Source organism: Bufo gargarizans, chromosome 1, assembly GCF_014858855.1.
Source record: "Bufo gargarizans isolate SCDJY-AF-19 chromosome 1, ASM1485885v1, whole genome shotgun sequence".
Classification (NCBI taxonomy): Eukaryota; Metazoa; Chordata; class Amphibia; order Anura; family Bufonidae; genus Bufo; species Bufo gargarizans.
This window is the reverse complement of record NC_058080.1, coordinates 123266219-123294137: the sequence shown is the minus strand read 5'-3', so window position 1 is coordinate 123294137 and position 27919 is coordinate 123266219. Positions and strand designations below refer to the sequence as shown.

General features: G+C 44.7%; 1 protein-coding gene across 1 annotated transcript in view; it reads right to left on the bottom strand.

Moving 5' to 3' along the window:
* Positions 1 to 27084, bottom strand: part of SNX25 (sorting nexin 25) — a 237870-nt gene extending 210786 nt beyond the window's left edge. The window contains exon 1 of the mRNA XM_044297649.1: positions 26586 to 27084. Within this exon, the coding sequence (XP_044153584.1) occupies positions 26586 to 26987 (402 nt within the window). The 5' untranslated portion in view covers positions 26988 to 27084. The remainder of the gene's footprint in view (positions 1 to 26585) is intronic.
* Positions 27085 to 27919: the final 835 nt, after the last annotated feature.

Here is a 27919-nt window from a genome sequence, read left to right as displayed (position 1 = left end):
ACTCTTGTGCAACACCTAAAGGGTTAACCAAGTTTGTAAAATCAGTTTTGAATACCTTGAGGGGTGTAGTTTATAGAATGGGGTCATTTTTGGGTGGTTTCAATTATGTAAGCCTCACAAAGTGACTTCAGAGCTGTAGTGGTCCCTAAAAATTGGGTTTTGGAAATTTTCCGAAAAATGCTTCTAAACTTCTAAGCCTTGTAACGTCCCCAAAAAATAAAATGTAATTCCCAAAATGATCCAAACATGAAGTAGACATATGGGGAATGTAAAGTCATCACAATTTTTAGGGGTATTACTATGTATTACAGAAGTAGAGAAACAAACTTTGAAATTTGCAAATTTTTCCAAATTTTGGGTAAATTTGGTATTTTTTTTGTGCAAAAAAAAATTTTTTTTTGACTTCATTTTACCAGTGTCATGAAGTACAATATGGGACGAAAAAACAATCTCAGAACGGCCTGGATAAGTAAAAGTGTTTTAAAGTTATTCACACATAAACTGACACTGGTCAGATTTGCAAAAAATAGCCTGGTCCTTAAGGTAAAAAATGGCTTGGTCCTGAAAGGGTTAAAGGATTTCGATGCAAACCAGAAAACCCCTTTAAGCTGGCTATACATGGGGCATGAACAACGTCGGTTTAGATCTAAAATCTAGCTTGCAAACATGTAAATGCAAGAAAATAAATAAATAAAATGGTCTCAGGGCCCACAACACCACATATTTATTGAGCTATACATCTGAACATGTTCACATGCTGTGGATTATTTCTGCAGCGTGACCTGAAAAATCGGACAGATTTTACACATATTTGAATACAAATACTGATTAGTACTGGCATTCCAGACTGCGCGAGTCCCCAATAATGGTACCAGCAGACTGCCACCATATATAGTGCCCCCGATAAATCCCAGCAACATAGCTCCGGTACAGCTTTATTTACCGTAAAGGGGCCCAATACTCAGCTGCTCTGTACTCACTCGGCCTAGGGAAAGCAGCAAGAAGGCCGCAGCGGTATTGCAGGCGCCTCTGTCTTCCTGAACAGCCAATCGGTGGGGGTTCCGGGTGTTAGGTCAACAGTATCTGATATCTTGAGGATAGGTCATCAGTAGTAAAATCTTGGAAAACCCCTTTAATGTCTATGTTCATCGGATTTATACATGACGGATAACTCTAACTCTTTTCTCTCCCTGGCGGTGACTTATTTCTTTCTCTCCACTGAAATAAACATTTTCATGGAAGAACCAGGAGCCAGCGTCTAGAATTTGCCATCATACTGTAGGTGTATAAGCAGCAGACATAACTAGTGCACAGCTGTGAATTCACAATGTGGTTAGAAGTCAATGATGTTGTAATTGTGGAAAATGCTAAGAATTAAGCAAGAGGCACCAAAACTATGGACAAATGCTTAGAGGGGTGTTACATCAGCCACACATATCTCAAATTACAAGGGTTCGCCAGCTAGAAGAGACACAAAATAGCATCACCTTACATCATTTTCAGTCCCTGAAGTTGATTTGGTTTCCCACTGGCATCAATAATAATACTTGTGAAACAATACATTTCAAAGAGGAGTGCTCTCTGTATAGCCACCCCAAATCAGAGGTGGGGTGCAATGTACTCGTTCTATGCTTCCGCTAAGCAGCCTGCATCTGAAGAAACCAAGACCCTCAGCACCATCTGCAATGGAAAGAAGGTATGAGAAGCATCTTTAGTGAAATGATGCCACCTCTCATGTTCCATCTGAACACAGAGCAGACCAAGGAAAGATATCTCCAGGGACAGCACACACATGTATTGATATCAGTGTGTTGTCCATCTCCTGTGTGTGAGTTCACCGACCACTTATAGGAGATGTTGTTGTAGTTTCAAGCTAGCAGAGCAAGCGGCAAACGCATGAGACATCGAGACCACAAAATGGACGCATGGACCAACAACAGACCCTTCATGGACAACTTCATGAATGTGACACTGACCAATTTTTTAACAAACAGATGGACATTAACATGTGAATATGACCTAAGAGCTTTCTTGTCATACAGTACATACCAAAAGTTTGGACACACCTTCTCATTCAAAGAGTTTTTTTTATTTTCATGACTATGAAAATTGTAGACTCACACTGAAGGCATCAAAACTATGAATTAACACATGTGGAATTATATACATAACAAAAAAGTGTGAAACAACTGAAAATATGTCATATTCTAGGTTCTTCAAAGTAGCCACCTATTGCTTTGATTACTGCTTTGCACACTCTTGGCTTCTCTTGATGAGCTTCAAGAGGTACTCACCTGAAATGGTCTTCCAACAGTCTTGAAGGAGTTCCCAGAGATGCTTAGCACTTGTTGGCCCTTTTGCCTTCACTCTGCGGTCCAGCTCACCCCAAACCATCTCGATTGGGTTCAGGTCCGGTGACTGTGGAGGCCAGGTCATCTGGCGCAGCACCCCATCACTCTCTTTCATGGTCAAATAGCCCTTACACAGCCTGGAGGTGTGTTTGGGGTCATTGTCCTGTTGAAAAATAAATGATGGTCCAACTAAACGCAAACCAGATGGAATAGCATGCTGCTGCAAGATTCTGTGGTAGCCATGCTGGTTCAGTATGCCTTCAATTTTAAATAAACCCCCAATAGTGTCACCAGCAAAGCACCCCCACACCATCACACCTCCTCCTCAATGCTTCACGGTGGGAACCAGGCATGTAGAGTCCATCCGTTCACCTTTTCTGCGTCGCACAAAGACACGGTGGTTGGAACCAAAGATCTCAAATTTGGACTCATCAGACCAAAGCACAGATTTCCACTGGTCTAATGTCCATTTCTTGTGTTCTTTAGCCTAAACAAGTCTCTTCTGCTTGTTGCCTGTCCTTAGCAGTGGTTTCCTAGCAGATATTCTACCATGAAGGCCTGATTCACACAGTCTCCTCTTAACAGTTGTTCTAGAGATGTGTCTGCTGCTAGAACTCTGTGTGGCATTGACCTGGTCTCTAATCTGAGCTGCTGTAAACCTGCGATTTCTGAGGCTGGTGACTCGGATGAACTTATCCTCCACAGCAGAGGTGACTCTTGGTCTTCCTTTCCTGGGGCGGTCTGCATGTGAGCCAGTTTCTTTGTAGCGCTTGATGGTTTTTGTGACTGCACTTGGGGACACTTTCAAAGTTTTCCCAATTTTTCGGACTGACTGACCTTCATTTCTTAAAGTAATGATGGCCACTCATTTTTCTTTACTTCGCTGCTTTTTTCTTGCCATAATACAAATTCCAACAGTCTATTCAGTAGGACTATCAGCTGTGTAGCCACCTGACTTCTCCACAACGCAACGGATGGTCCCAACCCCATTTATAAGGCAAGAAATCCCACTTATTTAACCTGACAGGGCACACCTGTGAAGTGAAAACCATTTCAGGTGACTACCTCTTGAAGCTCATCAAGAGAATGCCAAGAGTGTGCAAAGCAGTAATCAAAGCAAAAGGTGGCTACTTTGAAGAACCTAGAATATGACATATTTTCAGTTGTTTCACACTTTTTTGTTATGTATATAATTCCACATGTGTTAATTCATAGTTTTGATGCCTTCAGTGTGATTCTACAATTGTCATAGTCATGAAAATAAAGAAAACTCTTTGAATGAGAAGATGTGTCCAAACTTTTGGTCTGTACTGTATATGACTTGTCAAGAGGGCTCAGCCACCTGTATTAGCACAATGCACAGCAGTGGAGTACAGTAGAGCGGGGTAGCAGCACTTTATATCACCTCTTACAAGGAGTCAAACATTTCAATACTGTATCTGTCTAGAAATTCTTTAAAGAGGTTGTTCAGGCAGTTTATTGATGACCTATCCTCAGGATAAGGTCATCAATATCTGATCAGCGATGGTCTGACACCCTGTGCCCCGCCGATCAGCTGTTTGAAGAGGAGGTAGCGCTCCCTGTGAGCACTGCTTCCTGTTCATTACACTGCCTGTTGTCTCAAAAGTTTTGGCCGTGCAGTGTAATGACAAGTACTCGCACCGTTCACTTGAATGGAGAGAGTACTTATAATCGCAATACGCGACCGCTCCACAGGAGACGACAAGTAGTGTAATGACCAGGAAGCGGCGCTCACATTGAGCGCTGCTTCCTCTTCAAACAGCCGATTGGCGGGGGTACCGGGTGTTGGACTCCCGCCGATCAAATATTGATGACCTATCATGAATATATACTGCATGGACAACAGATTTAAGGTAAGTTCCATGGACTCCATTGGAGAGCGCTGTGCAAATGCATGGCCAATTCCACATTCATTCTCCTGGATGTGGTCACAGGCAGCCGCTTCAGCTGCTATAATGGAGGCAAAGAATCTTCTTTATCAGATGTTTACGGCAAAAAGTGAAATCCCCTTTAACATATGTACAGTAATTGATTTGAATAGGAACGTTTTAAAATGGGGGAGGGGGGGGGGGGGAATGAAAAAATATGTATAAAATGAAACAGCTTAAAAATGGATAGCAAACTCCACCTGAACCTCCCAGAATCACTGAATAGAGCAGCAAAGTGCATGCGGCTCCACTCAAGCGGGGATATGGGAAGCCCTGTTCTTGTGATCAATTAGGAAACCACTACAACATAAAATCACTATGCTAGGTACTGATGGATAAACTAACATGGAGATACACATTCTATTCATCATATTAATAAAATAAAACAAATTCAAGTGAGCAATGAATATTTCATGTCTATGGACATCCGAGGTCCTGATTACCAAACTTTTCAATACTATCCGATCATTTCAAAAGCCCCTTTATACAAATTCCTATGCATCTGACCAATGTTGTGATCATGTGGGCAGAGGTAGAGAAACTTCACAGCAATAGTGCCCTTGTTCTATGTAACCCTGGGCATTACATACGCGCGCCCGGACCCCGCCCCCAGGAGACTCCTATTTATAAGGGCTCATGCACACGACCAAATGGCTTTTTCAGTGTTTTGCGGTCCGTTTTTTTACGGATCCGTTGTTCTGTTTTTTGTTTGTTTCCTTTCTGTTTTTCCGTATGCCATGTACAGTATACAGTAATTACAAAGAAACATTTTTTGCGGACCCGTTGACTTGAATGGAGCCAAGCACCGTGATCTGTGGACAAGAATAGGACATGTTCCATCTTTTCACGGTATGGAAATACTGAAACGGAATGCACACGGAGCAGTTTTTTTTTTTGCTGAACCATTGAAATGAATGGTTCAGTATATGTACCGCATACTGAACTAAAAAAACAGTCAGTATACTGAACGCAAAATACTGTTGTGTGTATGAGCCCTAAAGACCATAATTTCTTCAGATATAGTTCCATGCACATCATCCCTAGGAAGCCTTCATACATTGCAGACTGAGGGTACATTCGCATCTACGGCATGCCTGATCCGGCACAAATGCTGCCACTCAGCCAGACAAAAACCCAGCTTTATGCCGGAATGCAGTTGGATCACCACCGGGCCCCATTATAGTCAATGGGGATCCGGCTGTGAACTGTTGAATCAGACAATGCCAGTACCGGTGAAATACGGAAGGCTGCTCTCTGCCGGATCTAACGCCACAAATGCATTCCTAGTTGCAGAAATGTCTGCAACTGAAGATCAGTTCTGTTCATTCTAATGGAATTATATTCGCGGCAAACACATGGATTTCTGCAAGCCCTATTCAAATGAATGGAAACCAATTTTCAGTCGAAGACATTTCTGCAACTAAATCTGCCACATGTGAATGCACTCCGAGCTTTCTAACATATCCCAATGACATCTGCATTTGAATGCCTGACTCTGGCAGATGTACTATACTCATAAAGCCTATGAAGGGTCAGGTAATCCAAAATTCCCTGTTGCCCTGTAATGTAATCTGAACACATGTATAGATTGCCTATTGCCGTTTGCAGCAGTACTGCCCCCACTTCAAAAGCCACTTCAAAAGCCACTCAAGTGCCGTGGTATATGGAATGAATTGAATTGAAATGCTGGTGGTGGAAGCAGGGAACCATCATTTTTGTGCTATTTGCATTTGGAAACTGTTGCTGTCAACTCTCAAGATGAGATCCAAAGAGCTGTCACCATCAGTGAAGCAAGCCATCATTAGGCTGAAAAAACTAAACAAACCCATCAGAGAGATAGCAAAAACATTAGGCGTGGCCAAAACAACAGTTTGGAACATTCTTAAAAAGAAGGAACGCAACGGTGAGCTCAGCAACACCAAAAGACCTGGAAGACCAAGGAAAACAACTGTGGTGGATGACCGAAGAATTATTTCCCTGGTGAAGAAAACACCCTTCACAACAGTTGGCCAGATCAAGAACACTCTCCAGGAGGTAGGTGTATGTGTGTCAGAGTCAACAATCAAGAGAAGACTTCAGAGTGAATACAGAGGGTTCACCACAAGATGTAAACCATCGGTGAGCCTCAAAAACAGGAAGGCCAGATTAGAGTTTGCCAAACGACATCTAAAAAAGCTTTCACAGTTTTGGAACAACATCTTATGGACAGATGAGACCAAGATCAACTTGTACCAGAGTGATGGGAAGAGAAGAGTATGGAGAAGGAAAATAACTGCTCATAATCCTAAGCAAACCACCTCATCAGTGAAGCATGGTGGTGGTGGTGTCATGGCGTGGGCATGTATGGCTGCCAATGGAACTGGTTCTCTTGTATTTATTGATAATGTGACTTATGACAAAAGCAGCAGGATAAATTCTGAAGTGTTTCGGGCAATATTATCTGTTCATATTCAGCCAAATGCTTCAGAACTTATTGGACGGCGCTTCACAGTGCAGATGGACAATGACCCAAAGCATACTGCAAAAGCAACCAAAAAGAGTTTTTTAAGGAAAAGAAGTGGAATGTTATGCAATGGCCAAGTCAATCACCTGACCTGAATCCAATTGAGCATGCATTTCACTTGCTGAAGACAAAACTGAAGGGAAAATGCCCTAAAAACAAGCAGGAACTGAAGACAGTTGCAGTAGAGGCCTGGCAGAGCATCACCAGGGATGAAACCCAGCGTCTGGTGATGTCTATGCCTTCCAGACTTCAGGCTGTAATTGACTGCAAAGGATTTGCAACCAAGTATTAAAAAGTTAAAGTTTGATTTATGATTATTGTGTCCCATTACTTTTGGTCCCTTAACAAGTGGGAGGCACATATGCAAACTTCTGTAATTCCTACACCGTTCACCTGATTTGGATTTAAATACCCTCAAATTAAAGTCTTCAGGATTTTTGGCCGGAGCAAAAAGCGCAGCATGCCGCGGTATTTTCTCCGGCCAAAAAACGTTCCGTTCCGGAACTGAAGACATCCTGATGCATCCTGAACGGATTTCACTCCATTCAGAATGCATTAGGATAAAACTGATCAGGATTCTTCCGGCATAGAGCCTCGACGATGGAACTCTATGCCGGAAGAAAAAAACGCAGATGTGAAAGAGCCCTAAAGCTGACAGTCTGCAGTTAAAGCACATCTTGTTAGTTTCATTTCAAATCTATTGTGGTGGTGTATAGAGCCAAAAATTTTAGAATTGTGTCGATGTCCCAATATTTATGGACCTGGCTGTATGTAGAGATGAGCGAATTTCCGCTTATGAAATTCGTTCACACTTCATTTGTTGGTAAAAGGTGAATTGCGTTATGGATTCTGTTACCATGGACCATAACGCAATTCTATGACGGAATGCATTTAGAGGCATTCCATTATTCATTCCGTCATAATAGAAGTCTATGGGCTGCAAAACGGATCTGTCCCGTTTCCTTTGTGCAGGATCCGGAAACAGTAATCATTACTGTAATGTTCGTGAACAGTAAACACATGGGCAAAGCGTGCATGGATCCACAAAATACAGATGGCATACGGATGGCATACGGGTGTATTCCGTATGCATTCTGTATTTTTTGAAGACCCAGACTTGAATGGAGCGACGGAACATTATTTGCAGACAATAATAGGACAAGTTCTATCCTTTAGCGGAACGGATATACGGAAACGGAATGCACACAGAGTACCTTCAGTTTTTTTTCCGGACCCATTGAAATTAATGGTTCTGCATAAGGTCCGCAAAAAAAACCCAGAACGGGCACAGAAAGAAAATACGTTCATGTGCAAGAGGCCTAAAGCTGTAGCCTGCTCTCATTGTATTTATTGGAAGCCATTTGGCACCATGAGAAGTATAGAGTGGGCTCAGCTTGCATGTTGGTACCTGCATCCCTGGATTCAATGGCGCACCAAAAATGGTAAAAAGCAGAGTGGACCCAGCATGCATGTGGAACCTGCACTCTCTGAATTTTATGGTGGCCATTTTGGCACATAACAACAGGTAGGATTTAGTGTTAGGTTCCCGTCTGATAGAGATCGCCTTGACGTTTGGCGGATGGGCCCCAAATAATTTTGTACAAAATTTGCCAAGAATCTCAAATTTGCAAAATAAGTGTAGCATTAGCACCAGAATGTTGTCTATAATTATTGTACTTTTTTGGGGATTTCAGAGTGCTGCTGAATAGTCTTTTTTTCTTCGTTTTTCTAGTCATGGCAGCGTGCACCTGCACATTCGGATGTGCTGACTGACCCCCTTTTTTTGCAGTTGAACTTGAAAAAAGAACAATAATGGTAAAGGCAGCTCTCACCTCTTCCTCTGCTAGACAAGGAAGAGGTTGCAGTTGAACAAATATTGGAAGAAAAAACATCCAGCTCCACGTCTAAGCAGGATTTAACCGCATCAATAAAAAAAGTGTTTCCTGCTTAGACGTGGAGCTGGATGTTTTTTCTTCCAAAACTTGAAAAAAGAAACGCAATTCCACCATCTTTTTAGGTTTTATTTTTACAGCATTAACTGTGCACTAAAAAGCACATGATGACCTTATTCATGCAGGTCAGTATAAAACTTGATATAGTTTTTATTATGTTTTACTACTTTAAAAAACTGAAAGAATTTATTTGCATCACACATACGTCAGAACTTTTTATATTTCCATCTATACAGCAGTTTGACTGTAGCTGTCGTACTTATTGGTACCATTTTAGGCTACATATCACTTCTGATCACTTTTTAATAAAGTTTTCTGGCAGGGCAAAATGAACAAAGTGATAAATATTTTTAGATTTTAGTACTTTTTTTATTTTTATATACTGGAAAGTGGGTGCTTTAAATTTCCAATATTTTTAAAAAAAAGCTTTTTTTACTGTAATTTTTCAGTTCTCAGAAGACTTAAGCATGCAATCTTCTGATTGTACCGTAGACTGCATTAGAATATTAATTGGCAGCTTATTATGACAGGCCTGGGAAGCTTCACAAGGCCACAGGTTCTCATAGCAACCAATCAAAGCTGGGAAGATCCAATTGGAGGACACAAGGAGTCCGCAATGGGTGCTGACTGTGGCATCTGAGGTGTTAAATAACCAGGATAAGAGTTATCGCTGATCCCGGGCACTGTACCAAGTGTCAGTTGTAATACACAGCCAGCACCCCCAGCATATGGAGCTTAGGCCTCCTCATGAATGCCATTCCTATAGAGATTCAGCTGAATAGCATATTAAACTGTATTCGGGATCATAATCCCCGATGAGCAGAGCAGAGAGGAGGATGAGGCAGCTCTTTATCTCAGTGCTCTGAAATAACTTGTCCTGATGTGGTTAGGACAGGTTTTGTGTGTACTAATAGGACGGCGGCCATTTTATTTTCCCTGATCATTGCTCCCTAGACAAAACAAGCCATTATAACTAATGAAAGGTATTTGGGAATGTATTTATAATAAAGTATGGTAATATTTCAGTAATTTTGTTTTATTAATTCCCAGAGAATCCCTTTAAGGTGAAAAAAAAACAATTGAACACAATTAGTATGTGACCATGCCTTTGAATCAGTCTGTCACCCGTTTATGGGGTCCTCAGATAAGACAGCATATAATAGATGACAGATTCTCCATAAAGCTGACCTAATCTGTTAGCTATGTGCCCGACATGATTGCTGACGGTTTCCAGTCACAACTATGATACATTATGAAGTCAACCCTGGAATATAATACACGTTGGAACTCAAAATGAGCACCAATTACCTATCACAAATTACTGGGGTCATTTATCAAACTGGTTGCTATGGGCAACTAAGCCAGTTTTACTTTACACCAATCAGATTCCACCTTTTATTTTTGACTGCTCCTTTGGAAAATGAAAGGTGAAATCTCATTGGTTGCTATGGGCAACTAAGCCAGTTCTACTTTACAGCAGTTTGATCGGTTATAACTCTTTATACAGAATGGATCTATAGGAGAACGTACCCTGACAACAAGCGGATTATTAGGTCTCTAAACCTCATTTCCTTACAAGTGCTCTGCTCTTCTGCAGATATGGGCAGCGCAGATTACCCATGTTAGGCTTTGTCAAGCGGAATACACACCACTAATTATGGCCAGGGAAGTCGGCTATAGGTTAATTGCAGAGACTGGCACCCTTGGCCCTGCATCCATCAAAGCCTCATATACATCCTGCATCCACACAACGCTGTTTCTGGATAATGTCATTATTAGCATGCAGCTGGCACACAAGATCGCGTAGGTTTCAAATGAGGGCACACGCAGTGGGCACCAGAGAACAGATTCGCTTCAGAGGAGCAATTTACAACATTTACAGCAACAACTTACCAGGAGATGTAGGTCATAGAGTCAGGTTAATAGGTCTCCTGTGACACATTGTCACGGAATGTGTACAGGTAACAAGGCAAAGCAACATGTATAAACGACTCGCTGGATCCAAAAACTAAGGAACCAAGGGAGACCCCTGCAGAAGACCTGGCACTTTCCCTGGCTGCTCAGCCTATGCAAAGATCCTAATGGTGGAGGTTTGCATATCCACGAACCTTGACTATAAAGCCCTGAGCACCCTACAATAGTGAGGGGACACGACCACCGGCTCCCTACACAAGACACGGAGGGAGTCAGGGTCATCTGGGATCCAGCAAACAGATATAAACATATAAAAGTACACTTAGCTTTGAAGCAAAGAGGAGGACAGGTCAGCGTGCACACACACTCCAGGAGGAAATATAAGCCGCTCAGAAAAGCATTCTGAGGAGGCATTTAAAGGGAAGCAATTAAGACATGACAGCTGAGAGAGGCTGACGAGAGGAGGAGCTGAATACCACAACACAGAAATTCAAGGAGGAGGTTCTGAAAGGCCTCTGTCAGAGCTTCTCAGCTGTCTGGTTGTGACAGTACCCCTCCCTCTACGAGTGGACTCCGGACACTCAGAGCCCACCTTCTCAGGATGGGACCTATGGAATGCCCTGATGAGACGAGAGGCCTTAATGTCCGTCACTGGGACCCACATCCTCTCCTCAGGACCATACCCCTCCCACTGAACAAGGTACTGAAGAGAACCGCGGACAAGACGAGAATCCACAATCCTAGAGACCTGGAATTCAAGATTCCCATCAACCATAATCGGAGGAGGAGGCAAAGGCGAGGGTACAATGGGTTGAACATAAGGTTTCAATAAGGACTTATGAAAAACATTATGGATCTTCCAAGTCTGAGGAAGATCAAGACGGTATGCAACAGGATTGATGACAGACAGGATTTTGTAAGGCCCAATAAACCTAGGACCCAACTTCCAGGAGGGAACCTTCAATTTGATATTCTTGGTAGACAACCACACCAGATCACCAACATTCAGGTCCGGACCAAGCACACGTCTCTTATCAGCCACACGCTTATATCTCTCACTCATGCTCTTTAGATTCTCTTGAATCTTTTGCCAAATAGATGACAAAGACGAGGAGAATCTGTCCTCATCAGGTAAACCAGAAGACCCCTCTCCCGAGAAAGTCCCAAACTGTGGATGAAACCCATATGCACCAAAAAATGGTGACTTATCAGAGGACTCCTGACGACGGTTATTTAAAGCAAACTCAGCAAGGGACAAAAAAGAACACCAATCCTCTTGATTCTCCGCCACAAAACAACGCAGATATGTCTCCAGATTCTGATTGACGCGCTCTGTCTGGCCATTCGACTGCGGGTGGAAAGCAGAAGAGAATGACAACCGAACCCCCAAGCGAGAACAGAAAGCCTTCCAGAATCTGGAAACAAACTGCGTGCCCCTATCAGAGACTATGTCTGAAGGAATACCGTGCAACTTGACAATGTGATCAACAAATGCCTGCGCCAGCGTCTTAGCATTGGGCAAACCAGGAAAAGGGATGAAATGCACCATTTTGCTAAAACGGTCCACCACCACCAGAATCACAGTCTTCCCCGAGGAACGAGGCAGGTCCGTGATAAAGTCCATGGACAGATGTGTCCAAGGACGGGAAGGAATGGGTAAGGGAAGGAGAGGACCTGATGGCCGTGAATGAGGGACCTTGGCACGAGCGCAAGTCTCGCAGGCTGCCACAAAACCCTCAACCGACTTACGAAGCGCAGGCCACCAGAATCTCCGAGCGATGAGATCCAGTGTGGCTCTTACCCCCGGGTGCCCAGCAAGGACCGTATCGTGGTGTTCTTTAAAAATCTTGTGTCTTAAAGCGAGAGGCACAAACAACCTCCCAGGAGGACAAAGATCAGGAGCCTCTGACTGGGCTGCCTGCACCTCTGCCTCCAATTCAGGAAAAAGAGCAGAGACCACCACACCTTCAGCCAAAATGGGACCCGGGTCTTCAAAATTCCCGCCTCCCGGAAAACAACGTGACAGGGCATCTGCCTTCACATTCTTAACTCCAGGGCGGAACGTGACAACAAAATTAAACCTAGAAAAGAACAACGACCATCTGGCCTGTCTCGGGTTCAGACGCTTGGCTGACTCCAAGTAGGCCAGATTTTTATGGTCAGTAAATACGGTAATAGGGTGTCTGGCCCCCTCTAGCCAATGGCGCCATTCCTCAAAAGCCAACTTGATGGCCAACAATTCCTTATCTCCCACATCGTAATTTCTCTCTGCGGAGGAGAGTTTTCTTGAGAAAAAGGCACACGGTCGCCAATTGGCAGGAGAGGAACCCTGAGACAAGACCGCCCCCACACCCACCTCAGAAGCATCAACCTCAACTATGAAGGGTAATGAAACATCAGGTTGCACCAAGATGGGAGCGGAAGCAAAACTCTCCTTGATATCAGAAAAGGCCTTACGCGCCTCTACTGACCAAGAAGAAAAATCTACCCCCTTTCTGGTCATATCAGTGAGTGGTTTAACAATAGAAGAATAATTAAAAATGAACTTCCTGTAATAATTGGCAAAACCCAAAAAACGCATCAGCGCCTTTTGATTCTCAGGAAGCTCCCACTCAAGCACAGCGCGGACCTTCTCGGGGTCCATGCGAAAACCAGAAGCGGAGAGAAGAAACCCCAGAAATTGAATTTCTGGAACCGCAAACACACATTTTTCCAGTTTCGCATATAGTTTATTCTCCCGCAGGATGAGCAAGACCTGACGTAAATGTTCCTTATGAGTTTTGAAATCGGGAGAAAAAATCAAAATGTCATCCAAATACACCAATACAAATTTTCCCATCAAATGATAAAAAATGCTGTTCACGAAATGCTGAAAAACGGCTGGGGCATTCATCAACCCAAAAGGCATAACCAAATTCTCAAAATGGCCCTCAGGGGTATTGAAGGCCGTCTTCCATTCGTCCCCTTCTCTGACCCTGACCAGGTTGTATGCCCCTCTTAAATCTAATTTGGAAAAGACTTTAGCCCCAACAACCTGGTTAAACAGGTCCGGGATCAGAGGAAGCGGATAAGGGTCACGAATTGTGATATTGTTCAGCTCCCTGAAATCCAGACAAGGTCTTAAAGAACCATCTTTTTTCTTAACAAAGAAAAAACCAGCGGCAACAGGTGACTTTGAGGGTCGTATGTGTCCCTTTCTCAGACTCTCAGAGATATAAGTACGCATAGCGATCCTCTCAGGTTGGGAAAGATTGTATAAACGAGATTTAGGCAGCTTGGCGTCTGGGATGAGATTAATAGGGCAATCGTACTCCCTGTGCGGGGGCAAATCCTGAACTCCACTCTCAGAGAAGACATCCGAAAATTCAGAGAGAAAAGATGGTACAGTCTTAGTAGCAACCTCAGAAACAGATGTCGTGAGGCAATTCTCTCTGCAAAAGTCACTCCAACCATTTATTTGCCTTGCTTGCCAATCAATGGTGGGGTTATGTTTAGTGAGCCAGGGTAGCCCCAACACTAGAGGAGTCGGCAAACCGCTAAGGACGAAACATGACACATCCTCAACATGAGCATCACTCACAATTAAACGGATATTGTGAACTATGCCCTTTAATGACTTCTGAGAAAGTGGAGCGGAATCGATAGAAAACACAGGAATATCCTTTCTCAAAGCGCACACCTGGAAACCATGAGTTATCGCAAAGTGATTATCAATGAGATTAACCGCTGCTCCACTATCCACAAAAATCTCACAAAAAATGTTCTTGCTCTCTAGCGCCACCCTAGCCGGCAGGACAAAACGGGAACTACAAGCAAACGGAAAATCTTCAATTTCCGCCTCAATCCTGCCAATAGTAACAGACGGAACATTTTTCAAAGATTTTTTCCTCTTTGTTTCTTTATTATACCCAGAGAACTGCCTGAATCTCCTAGAGGGACAAATATTTGCCAAATGATTAATACCTCCACAACAAAAACAAACCCTCTCATGCGGGCTGAATCTTCTATTGTCAGAAGCAATCAACCCCAGCTGCATGGGCTCCTGCTCAGAAGGGGCTGACAGCGACTGAGACCCCTGCGCAGAGAATGGGACCGCTGCACAGTCCTGGGACCGAGTATGACAGGAAGGAGAGATCTCTCCTCTCTCTCTAAGACGCCTGTCAATACGAACGGCCTGAGACATAGCAGAGTCCAAAGAAATAGGCCTTTCATGAAAGGCAAATGCATCTTTCAATCCCTCTGAAAGACCATGGCAAAATTGACTTCGGAGTGCAGCATCATTCCAACCAGTATCAGCTGCCCAACTCCGAAATTCTGAGCAGTATATTTCTGCGGATTGTTTACCCTGGCATAGGAGACGTAGTCTAGACTCCGCCAGAGCAATACGATCCGGATCATCATATATCTGACCCAGGGCTAAAAAGAATTCATCCACTGAACGGAGGGGCCGTGCCCCCTCCGGCAGCGAAAAGGCCCAGGACTGAGCGTTACCCCTGAGCAGCGATATAATGATCCCCACCCTCCGTTCCTCATCACCAGAAGAATGGGGAAGAAGGCGAAAATGGAGTTTGCAAGCCTCTCTAAAACGCACAAAATTCTCACTACCCCCGGAGAACGTATCCGGGAGCGAGATCTTAGGCTCAGAACAAGCTCCATGAACGCAAGCTGAACCGGTCACTTGAAGCTGAGACAAAGTCTTACGGAGGTCAGCTACCTCCAATGAAAGACCCTGGAAGCGTTCAGCCAAAAGTGAAACCGGATCCATGCTTAAGACGGTTTTGGCGGCTTATAATGTCACGGAATGTGTACAGGTAACAAGGCAAAGCAACATGTATAAACGACTCGCTGGATCCAAAAACTAAGGAACCAAGGGAGACCCCTGCAGAAGACCTGGCACTTTCCCTGGCTGCTCAGCCTATGCAAAGATCCTAATGGTGGAGGTTTGCATATCCACGAACCTTGACTATAAAGCCCTGAGCACCCTACAATAGTGAGGGGACACGACCACCGGCTCCCTACACAAGACACGGAGGGAGTCAGGGTCATCTGGGATCCAGCAAACAGATATAAACATATAAAAGTACACTTAGCTTTGAAGCAAAGAGGAGGACAGGTCAGCGTGCACACACACTCCAGGAGGAAATATAAGCCGCTCAGAAAAGCATTCTGAGGAGGCATTTAAAGGGAAGCAATTAAGACATGACAGCTGAGAGAGGCTGACGAGAGGAGGAGCTGAATACCACAACACAGAAATTCAAGGAGGAGGTTCTGAAAGGCCTCTGTCAGAGCTTCTCAGCTGTCTGGTTGTGACACACATTTGCCACCTACACAGTAGTATCTGTTCCTCATATACACGACATGACACAACTCAAGTGACAAACGTGCTCCATTTCTCAGTGTGATGTGGGGATCCTTTTTATACAAGAGTGGTCTATACCAGGGATCAGCTACTTATGGCACTCCAGCTGTTATTAAAGTACAACTCCCAGCATGCTCCATTCACTTCTATGGGAGATCTGAGACCAGACATTCAATTGTGCATGCTGGGAGTCGTAGTTTCACCACAGCTGGAGTGTCAGGGGTTGCTGATCCCTGTCTGTGCTATAGTGCAAGCTTTAGATATTTTAGGCCCAGTCATCAGTAGGACCTTGTCACAACTAACTGGAATATATGGATGACATGGGGGAGACAGATTGCTAGTTACATGCCATGCTCCCATATTTTCAGATATGTTCACACTTGGCAGGTATGTTGCAGAAATTTCTGTGACTACAGTAAATACAAAGGTAAGGGGCACATTAAAATGACATTCAGTGAGGGTCAGTAGTCCATGCAGACCATGTAGTACAACAAATAACAGAAAGACTATACAGTCTGCACATCCAATAATTTAAATGTAATTGGATCTTTACTAAAGGCGTTTTCCAAGATGTAAATAGTGATGATCATTAGGTCATTAATACAGTCAGGTCCATAAATATTGGGACACTGACACAATTCTAACATTTTTGGCTCTATACACCACCACAATGGATTTGAAATAAAAAACGAATAATATGTGATTTAACTGCCGACTGTCAGCTTTATTTGAGGGTATTTACATCCAAATCAGGTGAACGGTGTAGGAATTACAACAGTTTGCATATGTGCCTCCTACTTGTTAAGGGACCAAAAGTAATGGGACAATTGGCTTCTCAGCTTTTCCATGGCCAGGTGTGTGTTATTCCCTCATTATCCCAATTACAATGAGCAGATTAAAGGTCCAGAGTTAATTTTAAGTGGGCTATTTGCATTTGGAATCTGTTGCGGTCAACTCTCAAGATGAGATCCAAAGAGCTGTCACAATCAGTGAAGCAAGCCATCATTAGGCTGAAAAAAACAAAAAACCATCAGAGAGATAGCAAAAACATTAGGCGTGGCCAAAACAACTGTTTGGAACATTCTTAACCACTTCAGCCCCGCTAGCTGAAACCCCCTTCATGACCAGAGCACTTTTTACACTTCTGCACTACACTACTTCCACCGTTTATCGCTCGGTCATGCAACTTACCACCCAAATGAATTTTACCTCCTTTTCTTCTCACTAATAGAGCTTTCATTGGGTGGTATTTTATTGCTGCTGACATTTTTACTTTTTTTGTTATTAATCAAAATGTAACGATTTTTTTGCAAAAAAAATGACATTTTTCACTTTCAGCTGTAAAATTTTGCAAAAAAAACGACATCCATATATAAATTTTTCGCTAAATTGATATTTTTTTTTTATCAAAGACATGTAGAACTATGTTTGGGCAAAAAAATAAATGGTTTGGGTAAAAGTTATAGCGTTTACAAACTATGGTACAAAAATGTGAATTTCCGCTTTTTGAAGCAGCTCTGACTTTCTGAGCACCTGTCATGTTTCCTGAGGTTCTACAATGCCCAAACAGCAGAAAAACCCCACAAATGACCCCATTTCGGAAAGTAGACACCCTAAGGTATTCGCTGTTGGGCATAGTGAGTTCATAGAACTTTTTATTTTTTGTCACAAGTTAGCGGAAAATGATGATGATTTTTTATTTTTTTCTTACAAAGTCTCATATTCCACTAACTTGCGACAAAAAATTAAAAATTCTAGGAACTCGCCATGCCCCTCACAGAATACTTTGGGGTGTCTTCTTTCCAAAATGGGGTCACTTGTGGGGTAGTTATACTGCCCTGGCAATTTAGGGGCCCAAATGTGTAAGAAGTACCTTGCAATCAAAATGTGTAAAAAATGGCCTGTGAAATCCGAAAGGTGCTCTTTGGAATATGTGCCCCTTTGCCCACCTTGGCTGCAAAAAAGTGTCACACATCTGGTATCGCCGTACTCGGTAGAAGTTGGGGAATGTGTTTTGGGGTGTCATTTTACATATAACCATGCTGGGTGAGAGAAATATCTTGGCAAAAGATAACCTTTCCCATTTTTTTATACAAAGTTGGCATTTGACCAAGATATTTTTCTCACCCAGCATGGGTATATGTAAAATGACACCCCAAAACACATTGCCCAACTTCTCCTGAGTACGGCGATACCACATGTGACACTTTTTTGCAGCCTAGATGCGCAAAGGTGCCCAAATTCCTTTTAGGAGGGCATTTTTAGACATTTGGATCCCAGACTTCTTCTCACACTTTCGGGCCCCTAAAAAGCCAGGGCAGTATAAATACCCCACATGTGACCCCACTTTGGAAAGAAGACACCCCAAGGTATTCAATGAGGGGCCTGGCGAGTTCATAGAATTTTTATTTTTTTTGCATAAGTTAGCGGAAATTGTTTTTTTTTGTTTTTTTCTCACAAAGTCTCACTTTCCGCTAACTTAGGACAACAATTTCAATCTTTCATGGACTCAATATGCCACTCACGGAATACCTTGGGGTGTCTTCTTTCCGAAATGGGGTCACATGTGGGGTATTTATACTGCCCTGGCTTTTTAGGGGCCCTAAAGCGTGAGAAGAAGTCTGGAATATAAATGCCTAAAAATGTTTACGCATTTGGATTCCCTGAGGGGTATGGTGAGTTCATGTGAGATTTATTTTTTGACACAAGTTAGTGGAATATGAGACTTTGTAAGAAAAAACAAACAAAAAAACAAACAAAAAATTTCCGCTAACTTGGGCCAAAAAAAATGTCTGAATGGAGCCTTACAGGGGGGGGGGAATCAATGACAGGGGGGTGATCACCCATATAGACTCCCTGATCACCCCCCTGTCATTGATCACCCCCCTGGTATGGCTCCATTCAGACGTCCGTATGATTTTTACGGATCCATGGATCGGATCCGCAAAACACATGCGGACGTCTGAATGGAGCCTTACAGGGGGGTGATCAGGGAGTGTATATGGGTGATCACCCCCCTGTCATTGATCACCCCCCTGTAAGGCTCCATTCAGACGTCCGTATGATTTTTACGGATACATGGATCGGATCCGCAAAACACATGCGGACGTCTGAATGGAGCCTTACAGGGGGGTGATCAATGACAGGACACTACACTACACCCCCCCCCCCCCGTCACTTATTAACCCTTTATGAACCCCTGATCACCCCATATAAACTCCCTGATCACCCCCTGTCATTGATCACCCCCCCTGTCAGGCTCCGTTCAGACGTCCGTAAGATTTTTACGGATCCACGGAATCGGATCCGCAAAACACATGCGGACGTCTGAATGGAGCCTTACAGGCGGGTGATCACGCATATACACTCCCTGATCACCCCCTGTCATTGATCACCCCCCTGTAAGGCTCCATTCAGACGTCCGCATGTGTTTTGCGGATCTGATCCATGTATCCATGGATCCGTAAAAATCATGTGGACGTCTGAATGGAGCCTTACAGGGGGGTGATCATAGACAGGGGGTGATCAGGGAGTGTATATGGGTGATCACCCCCCTGTCATTGATCACCCCCCTGGTAAGGCTCCATTCAGACGTCCGTATGATTTTTACGGATCCATGGATCGGATCCGCAAAACACATGCGGACGTCTGAATGGAGCCTTACAGGGGGGTGATCAATGACAGGGGGTGATCAGGGAGTGTATATGCGTGATCACCCGCCTGTCATTGATCACCCCCCTGTAAGGCTCCATTCAGACGTCCGCATGTGTTTTGCGGATCCGATCCATGTATCCGTGGATCCGTAAAAATCTTACGGACGTCTGAACTGCCTGACAGGGGGGTGATCAATGACAGGGGGGGTGATCAATGACAGGGGGGTGATCAGGGAGTTTATATGGGGTGATCATGGGTGATCAGGGGTTCATAAAGGGTTAATAAGTGACGGGGGGGGGGGGTGTAGTGTAGTGTAGTGTTTGGTGCGACTTTACTGACCTACCTGTGTCCTCTGGTGGTCGATCCTAACAAAAGGGACCACCAGAGGACCAGGTAGCAGGTATATTAGACGCTGTTATCAAAACAGCGTCTAATATACCTGTTAGGGGTTAAAAAAATCAGATCTCCAGCCTGCCAGCGAGCGATCGCTGCTGGCAGGCTGGAGATCCACTCGCTTACCTTCCGTTCCTGTGAGCGCGCGCGCCTGTGTGCGCGCGTTCACAGGAAATCTCGGCTCTCGCAGGAGGACGCGTATATGCGTCCACCCAGAAGAGCAGGGCCGCCGGCAGGACGCAATCCTGCGAACGGCGGTCCTGAGGAGGTTAAAAAGAAGGAACACACCGGTGATCTCAGCAACACCAAAAGACACGGAAGACCACGGAAAACAACTGTGGTGGATGACTGAAGAATTCTTTCCCTGGTGAAGAAAACACCCTTCACAACAATTGGCCAGATCAAGAGCACTCTCCAGGAGGTAGGTGTATGTATGTCAAAGTCAACAATCAAGAGAAGTCTTCACCAGAGTGAATACAGAGGGTTCACCACAAGATGTAAACCATCGGTGAGCCTCAAAAACAGGAAGGCCAGATTAGAGTTTGCCAAACGACATCTAAACAAAGCCTTCACAGTTCTGGAACAACATCCTATGGACAGATGAGACCAAGATTAACTTGTACCAGAGTGATGGGAAGAGAAGATTATGGGAACTGCTCATGATCCTAAGCATACCACCTCATCAGTGAAGCATGGTGGTGGTAGTGTCATAGTGTGGGCATGTATGGCTGCCAATGGAACTGGTTCTCTTGTAATTATTGATGATGCGACTGCTATCAAAAGCAGCAGGATGAATTCTGAAGTGTTTCGGGCAATATGATATGCTCATATTCAGCCAAATGCTTCAGAACTCATTGGATGGCGCTTCACAGTGCAGATGGACAATGACCCAAAACATACTGCAAAAGCAACCAAAGAGTTTTTTAAGGGAAAGAAGTGGAATGTTCTGCAATGGCCAAGTCAATCACCTGACCTGAATCTGATTGAGCATGCATTTCACTCGCTGAAGACAAAACTGAAGGGAAAATGCCCCAAGAACAAGCAGGAACTGAAGACAGTTGCAGTAGAGGCCTGGCAGAGCATCACCAGGGATGAAACCCAGCGTCTGGTGATGTCTATGCGTTCCAGACTTCAGGCTGTAATTGACTGCAAAGGATTTGCAACCAAGTATTAAAAAGTGAAAGTTTGATTTATGATTATTATTTTGTCCCATTACTTTTGATCCCTTAACAAGTGGGAGGCACATATGCAAACTGTTGTAATTCCTACACCGGTCACCTGATTTGGATGTAAATACACTCAAATTAAAGCTGACAGTCTGCAGTTAAAGCACATCTTGTTTGTTTTAGTTCAAATTTATTGTGGTGGTGTATAGAGCCCAAAAAAATGGAATTGTGTCAATGTCCCAATATTTATGGACCTGACTGTATATAAATCGGTGGGGGTCTGACACCCCGGTCCCCCGCTGATCAGCTGTTAGAGAAGGCACTGGCCCTTCTGTGAGTGCGGAGGCCTTTTCTCTGCTTTCCCTAGACAAGTGTTAACACATTCATAGATCTCGTGGCCTAGGGGCATTTAGGCTACATTCACACGACTGTATGCATTTTGAGTTCCGCAAATTGCGGATCTGAAAAACACGGATATAAGCCAGTGTGCGTTCCGCAATTTGCAGACTGCACATGGTGTGCTTCCCGCATCTTTTGCGGCCCCATTGAAATAAATGGGTCCGCACCCATTCTGCAAAAATGCGGAACGGGTTCGAAACAAAACATAAGGCCGTCTGAATAAGCCCTTTAATGAATGAGTGCAATACCAAGCATAGCCACTATACAATGTAGGGCGCTGTGCTTGGTGAGCTGCGAGAAGGCAGCAGTGTGCCTTATAAAACAGCTGATCATCATGGGTCCCAAGTGTCGGACCCTCACAGATCAGATACTGATGACCTAGCTATATTGAGGAATAGGTCATCAGTGAATAAATACTAAAATATAAATAAAAAATCTTGGAAAACCCTTTTAAAATGCTGTATGCAATAAAAGAAACCTTATGTAGGACTAGTATATGTCACCCCATAAATGGGTGCAAACTGGATACGAAATAAGGACAATCAGGAAGACCTGGACACAGTAAAATAAACTAATCCATGCAAAAATCAAAACATGACATCCAATGATAAAACATGAAACAACAATACTCAGCAATAGGCATACGGCTTCCTCAGGGGCCTCCAAACACAGACTGGTTTAGGAAATATATACAGGTAAAACAGGGCCCTCTCTCCTTCAGTACCAGTTTGTAACTCATCTTGTTCATACTTATTGTACTTGTTTTTATGATGTATGTGCACCCCTTTTCATATGTACAGCGCCACGGAATGAATGGTGCTTTAATAATACAGATATAATTTACCTGTAGATGAATATAAATTCCTGTAACTGACGATACATCTGAAGAGTAACATTCCTGCAGCGTGTATATTATTTTTTTACAAAACCCCATTCAGAGGTATTTCAGTCAGAAAAATATCTAGAAAGGAAATCTGCCAAATGTGAACATTCCTTATCGGATTCTCTGTGAATGAATGTGACCTGGAAGGCGGATCCCACCACGAGGGCACACCAGCACTGCCCATCCCTACATAAATGTACAGAAGGTATATTAAATCAGATAAAACCCTTAAAAACGCTCTAAAAATAATATTCTACTAAATCCATAGGTACACGCTGATCCAATGAGAGGAGAAATGGAGCCGCGCCGCCAGCAGAATGGAACAGAATCTTGCCAACGGGTTCAAGATGAAAGCTTTATTGGCGACAATGGGTTTTGGCAATGGTCCAGGGCTTTCAAAGCCGCAGTAGCCAGCCATACCTGGTATTCACCACATTACCTTGTGCCTAATTAGTAACAACAGCCCAAGGTGAGCGCCATTCCTATTAGCAATACTACCTAGGGAGCACTGTGTATAATTTAATTTTCCCTCCATAGGTACAAAACAGAGCAATTTATACCAAGAGCTCCCCACCTTATCCATGCCTGCTGTATGGTTAATACTGGAACTATCACATTATACGAGCTTCAATATCCTTGGCATATACTGACAAAAACACTATGCCATACACTAGGGATGAGTGAATCGACTTCGGATGAAACATCCAAAGTCGATTCGCATTATACTTTGTTTGAATACTGTACAGCGCGAGCTCTCCTTACAGTATTAGAATGTATTGGCTCCTTTGAGCCAAAGTTATTACTTCGTGAAGTCTCGCGAGACTTCGCATAATAACTTAATAAATCAATTTATACTGTAAAAAACATTTCCCGAACTCGCACTTTGGTGGTAGCACTTGAAACCGAACCCGAGGTTTTTTTTTCAGTAGAAATTGATTAATGAAGTTATTATGCGAAGTCTCGCGAGACTTCACGAAGTAATAACTTTGGCTCAAAGGAGCCAATACATTCTAATACTGTACAGAGCGCTCACTCAGTACAGTATTCAAAATAATTATTAGGCCCCATGCACACGGCCGTTGTTCACAGCCGTGTGCGGGCCGTGGAACCGCGGCCTGGATCCCTCCTGAGAGCAGGAGCGCACGGCGTCACTGGTTGCTATGACGCCGTGCGCTCCCTGCTGCCGGCACAGTACAGTAATACACTGGTACGATCTATACCAGTGTATTACTGTACTGAGCCGGCAGCAGGGAGCGCACGGCGTCATAGCAACCAGTGACGCCGTGCGCTCCTGCTCTCAGGAGGGATCCAGGCCGCGGTTCCACGGCCCGCACACGGCTGTGAAACACGGCCGTGTGCATGGGGCCTTATGCAAATCAACTTTGGATGTTTCATCCGAAGTCGATTCGCTCATACCAACCATACACCAACATAATGCTGTCCTACATAGTCTTCATCATTCCAACGCTTCCATTTAAAGAGGTTGTCCCATTATTACATCATATAGTACACGAGAATCTCTGTCTAACATCTAGAACCAGCCCTGTACGTCTCCCTATTCATCTCTTCTAGATCTTTTCAAGCTGGCAGCTCAAGGGGCGTGTCTTTCTGCTGCAGCTTTCTCCCCATCACAGCTCAGAGGGTGTGTCCTTTCTACTGCAGCTCTCTCCCTGTAACTGTCACAGGTTCAAACATCTCACATGGCTGGTGGCAGTTGAAAAATGGAACTAAGCATGTGCGACCACCTCAGTCTTGTTAATGAGGTGAACACAAAAAAATAAGGAGAACAAACAGCAGGTGGTGCCATACAGACAGATTAAACAGAATGACTCAGTGGCTCAACTGAAGTTTTAATTACAAAAGTATTCAGATCAATGTGCTGGTTTCAAAAAGGTAGATTATTGGTGGTCAACCCCTTTAATACTGCAAATCAATGCAGAGTCATCGCCGTGCCCAAACAACTCCTCCATAGACTTCTAGACCACGTAACATGAGGGTCCAATAAACAATATAAGTAATAATTGAGGTCCTCCCGGGCTCCTCACTTATCTTCTCTGTCCTTAGACTTCTGAGGCACTCACTGGGGACACTAAGTCAAGAAAGAAATATATGCCTCGTGATGGACATTGTGTCTTCATGTCATTGTAGTGCGACTCTCAGGACACAGTGCACATGGGCACACTGGGGCTCATTTACCAGAGGGAAGTCGCTGTAACGTCAAATACAAGCAAGTGACACGTGCCAGATTTAGGGACACATCCTGAAGATCTTAAAGAGGACCTTTCATACGATTATACCTGTACTTGCAGGGTACCCCCCGCTGATGCTGCCACACTGCTTCATTTTTTAAAATATGCCTCCTATGCCCCGCCGGATTTCTCCCGTTCAGTATGCCAATACTGATCATGGGAGATATGAGGAGGAGACTGAGTCTTTCTCCGTGGGCGTCTTCTTCTCCCTGGCTGTGACGCTCTGCGCTGCGATTGGACAGCGCTACAGGCAGGGAGAAGGAGACGCCCACGGAGAAAGACTCAGTCTCCTCCTCATTGCGCATTCACACGACCGTATTTTTGGCTCCGCATCCGTTCCGCAATTTTACGGAACGGGTGCAGACCCATTCATTTCATAGGGCCGCAAAAGATGCGGCCCCGCAAAAAACAGAGTGTGTCCTATTCTTGTCCGCCGACCAGAATAGGCATTTCTATTATAGGGCCGGCTACATTAACACGGTCGGTATCTGTGTTTTGCTGATCTGCAATTTGTGGACCGTAAAACGCATACGGTCGTGTGAATGTAACCTAAAAATAATGCATCAAAGGGCTGTACTTCAACCACTCACAAAGGTTACATAAATATAAAGACTTGACAAGCGGGCACCATGGAGTGGCATCTATGGTGTTACCCATGGAGCCGGTTGCCCACATCTTAAACTGTACAAGACGATTTAGTTTTGGCCAGATCCTTGGTAACAAAAAGAGACCACCATGGACCCATCAACTGCTGGAAATAACTGGCTGCAGTTACATACGTCGGAATAGTAAATGTCAATTCATCTATAAATAATATTAAATTCATGACGTTGTCCGACCCTAGACAGGATGACTAACCCCCAATGCCAAGGCTACCGTGGCAGGAGGAAGCAGGGGGCTGCTCTGAGGGGTCAGACCACTCCGTTAATATCCTGTACTCCCACCATTGGAGTGGAAACATCAGATCAGGAGGTTAAGAGAAAACCCTGCAGAAAATTCTGGATTGCAGGTGCCATTAAACAAAGAAAAACGGAGAACACACAGAAGACTAAGGCTACTTTCACATCTGCATTTTCAATTCCGCTATTGAGACCCGTCATAGGATCTCAATAGCAGAAGAAAACGCTTCAGTTTTGTCCCGATTCATTGTCAATGGGGACAAAACTGAACTGAACGAAACGGAATGCACCAAAATACATTCCGTTCCGTTGCGTTCCCATCGCGGACAGAAAAACAATGCAAGCAGCGTTTTTTCTGTCCGTGATGTGGTGTGGAGCAAGACGTCCTGGCACACAATGCAAGTCAATGGGGACGGATCTGTTTTCTCTGACACAATAGAAAATGGATCTGTCCCCCATTGACTTTCAATGGTGTTCATGACGGATCCATCATGGCTATAGAAGACATAATACATGACGGATCCGTTCATGATGGATGCATGCGGTTGTATTATTGTAACGGAAGCGGATCTGCAAAAAAACGCTAATGTGAAAGTAGCCTAAACCATAAGTTAAAAATGGAGTAAACGTCCCCAAAATAATCTTTTATAGATGGGGTTACAGGTTACCATGGGGACCACTGCTATATTCCTGCTTGTGGCCCCCAAACCACAGGTGAAAACTTATTAATGCAGAAAGTTACTACCCCAATGGTTAGATATTGCATGTGTCTACATGTAAAACATAATATATATACACCACTAGTGTGTGCTACCTGGCCGACCCCCAGATGCTAGAAGCACATGAAGCCCCCAATCCTGTAATGGTTACTATTGGCAGTGCCATTAGTGCCCACCTGTGTGATGAGATCTCACCTGTGTCTGGGTCCTGGCTCGGGTGAAGTCCGGGGTGGCAGCCTGGCGGCCGGCACAGTGCAGCGAGCAGAGTGCCCCCAGCAGTAGAGCGCACAGGGCTGCCCCCAGGTAGACAGCGCAGCGGAGCAGCAGGACAGTGGGGCACAGCTCCCCTGCAGCGCCCCCTCCTGGCTGCCCGGATTCCTGCCCCAGGTGTACTAGTGACAGGATCAGCAGCCCGAACACTGCGGCCAGCATGAGCAGGGAGGAGGACGAGCCGCGGGAGGCGGCGGTCTGCTGGAGCGGGGGGCACGGCTTCTGTGGACAGCACTGTGCCCCGGGGATGAGCGGGCGGCCCGGGGCTCCCCTCTTGCGGTCCGGTGTGCCCCCGCCGGCTGTGCCATGCCTCCCATGGAGATTCATAGCGCTCCTGCATCCCCAGCCGCGGCTAGGCTGCTCATCCCTCCCCGGGCCGGCGTCCCTCTCCTCCGCTCACTCTGTGCGCTGTCTCCTCCCTAATCCCGGGGTCTGTCAGCAGCACTGCCCCCGCCCAGTCCAGTAGTGAGGCGGGGACGAGCGGCGTGTAATGCGGCGGCGGCGGCACATGCTGAGAGTTGTAGTATTCATCACTGGTGTCACCACCACCACAGCAGGGCTCAGTGCCACACATGTTATGGCAAGGCACACCATCCTGCCACTTACATGGGGAAGGTCCAGAAGTGCTTCATAGAGTGTATGCACAGAACGTATTTTGTTTCCGTGTCCATCCCGTTTATTATTATTTTTTGCAGCCTATATGCCGCGTAAAAAACCCGAAATGACTCTATGTCCGTTCCGCGAGAGAATAGAACATGTCCTATTATTGTCTGCGTTACGGACAAGGATAGGACTGTTATTATGGCCAAGGTGTTCTGTTCTGCAAAATACGGAATGCACACGGACGTCATCCAAATTGTTTGCTGATCCATGTGTTACAAACCGCAAAATACATACGGTCATGAGCCCGTAGATGGGTGTCTGCAATGTACATTCTTGTTCCCTATATATATATCGTATATCGCTAGGACAGGGATCAGCAACCTCCAGCACACCAGATGTTTTGAAACTACAACTCCCAGAATCCTCCTTTCACTTCTATGGGAGACACAAGAGCTGTCCAGTAAGTGTGCATGCTGGGAGTTGTAGTTTCACAGTAGCTGGAGTGCCGAAGTTTGCTGATCCCTGCGTTAGGATATGCCCTCAATGTCAGAGAGGTGCAGGTCCCACCTCAGGGTCTGGCTCCTATCTCCAGAACAGTGCATGCGCAGCGACCCTCCGGTTCACCGCTATGGAAGAAATAGCAGAGCGCAGGTTCA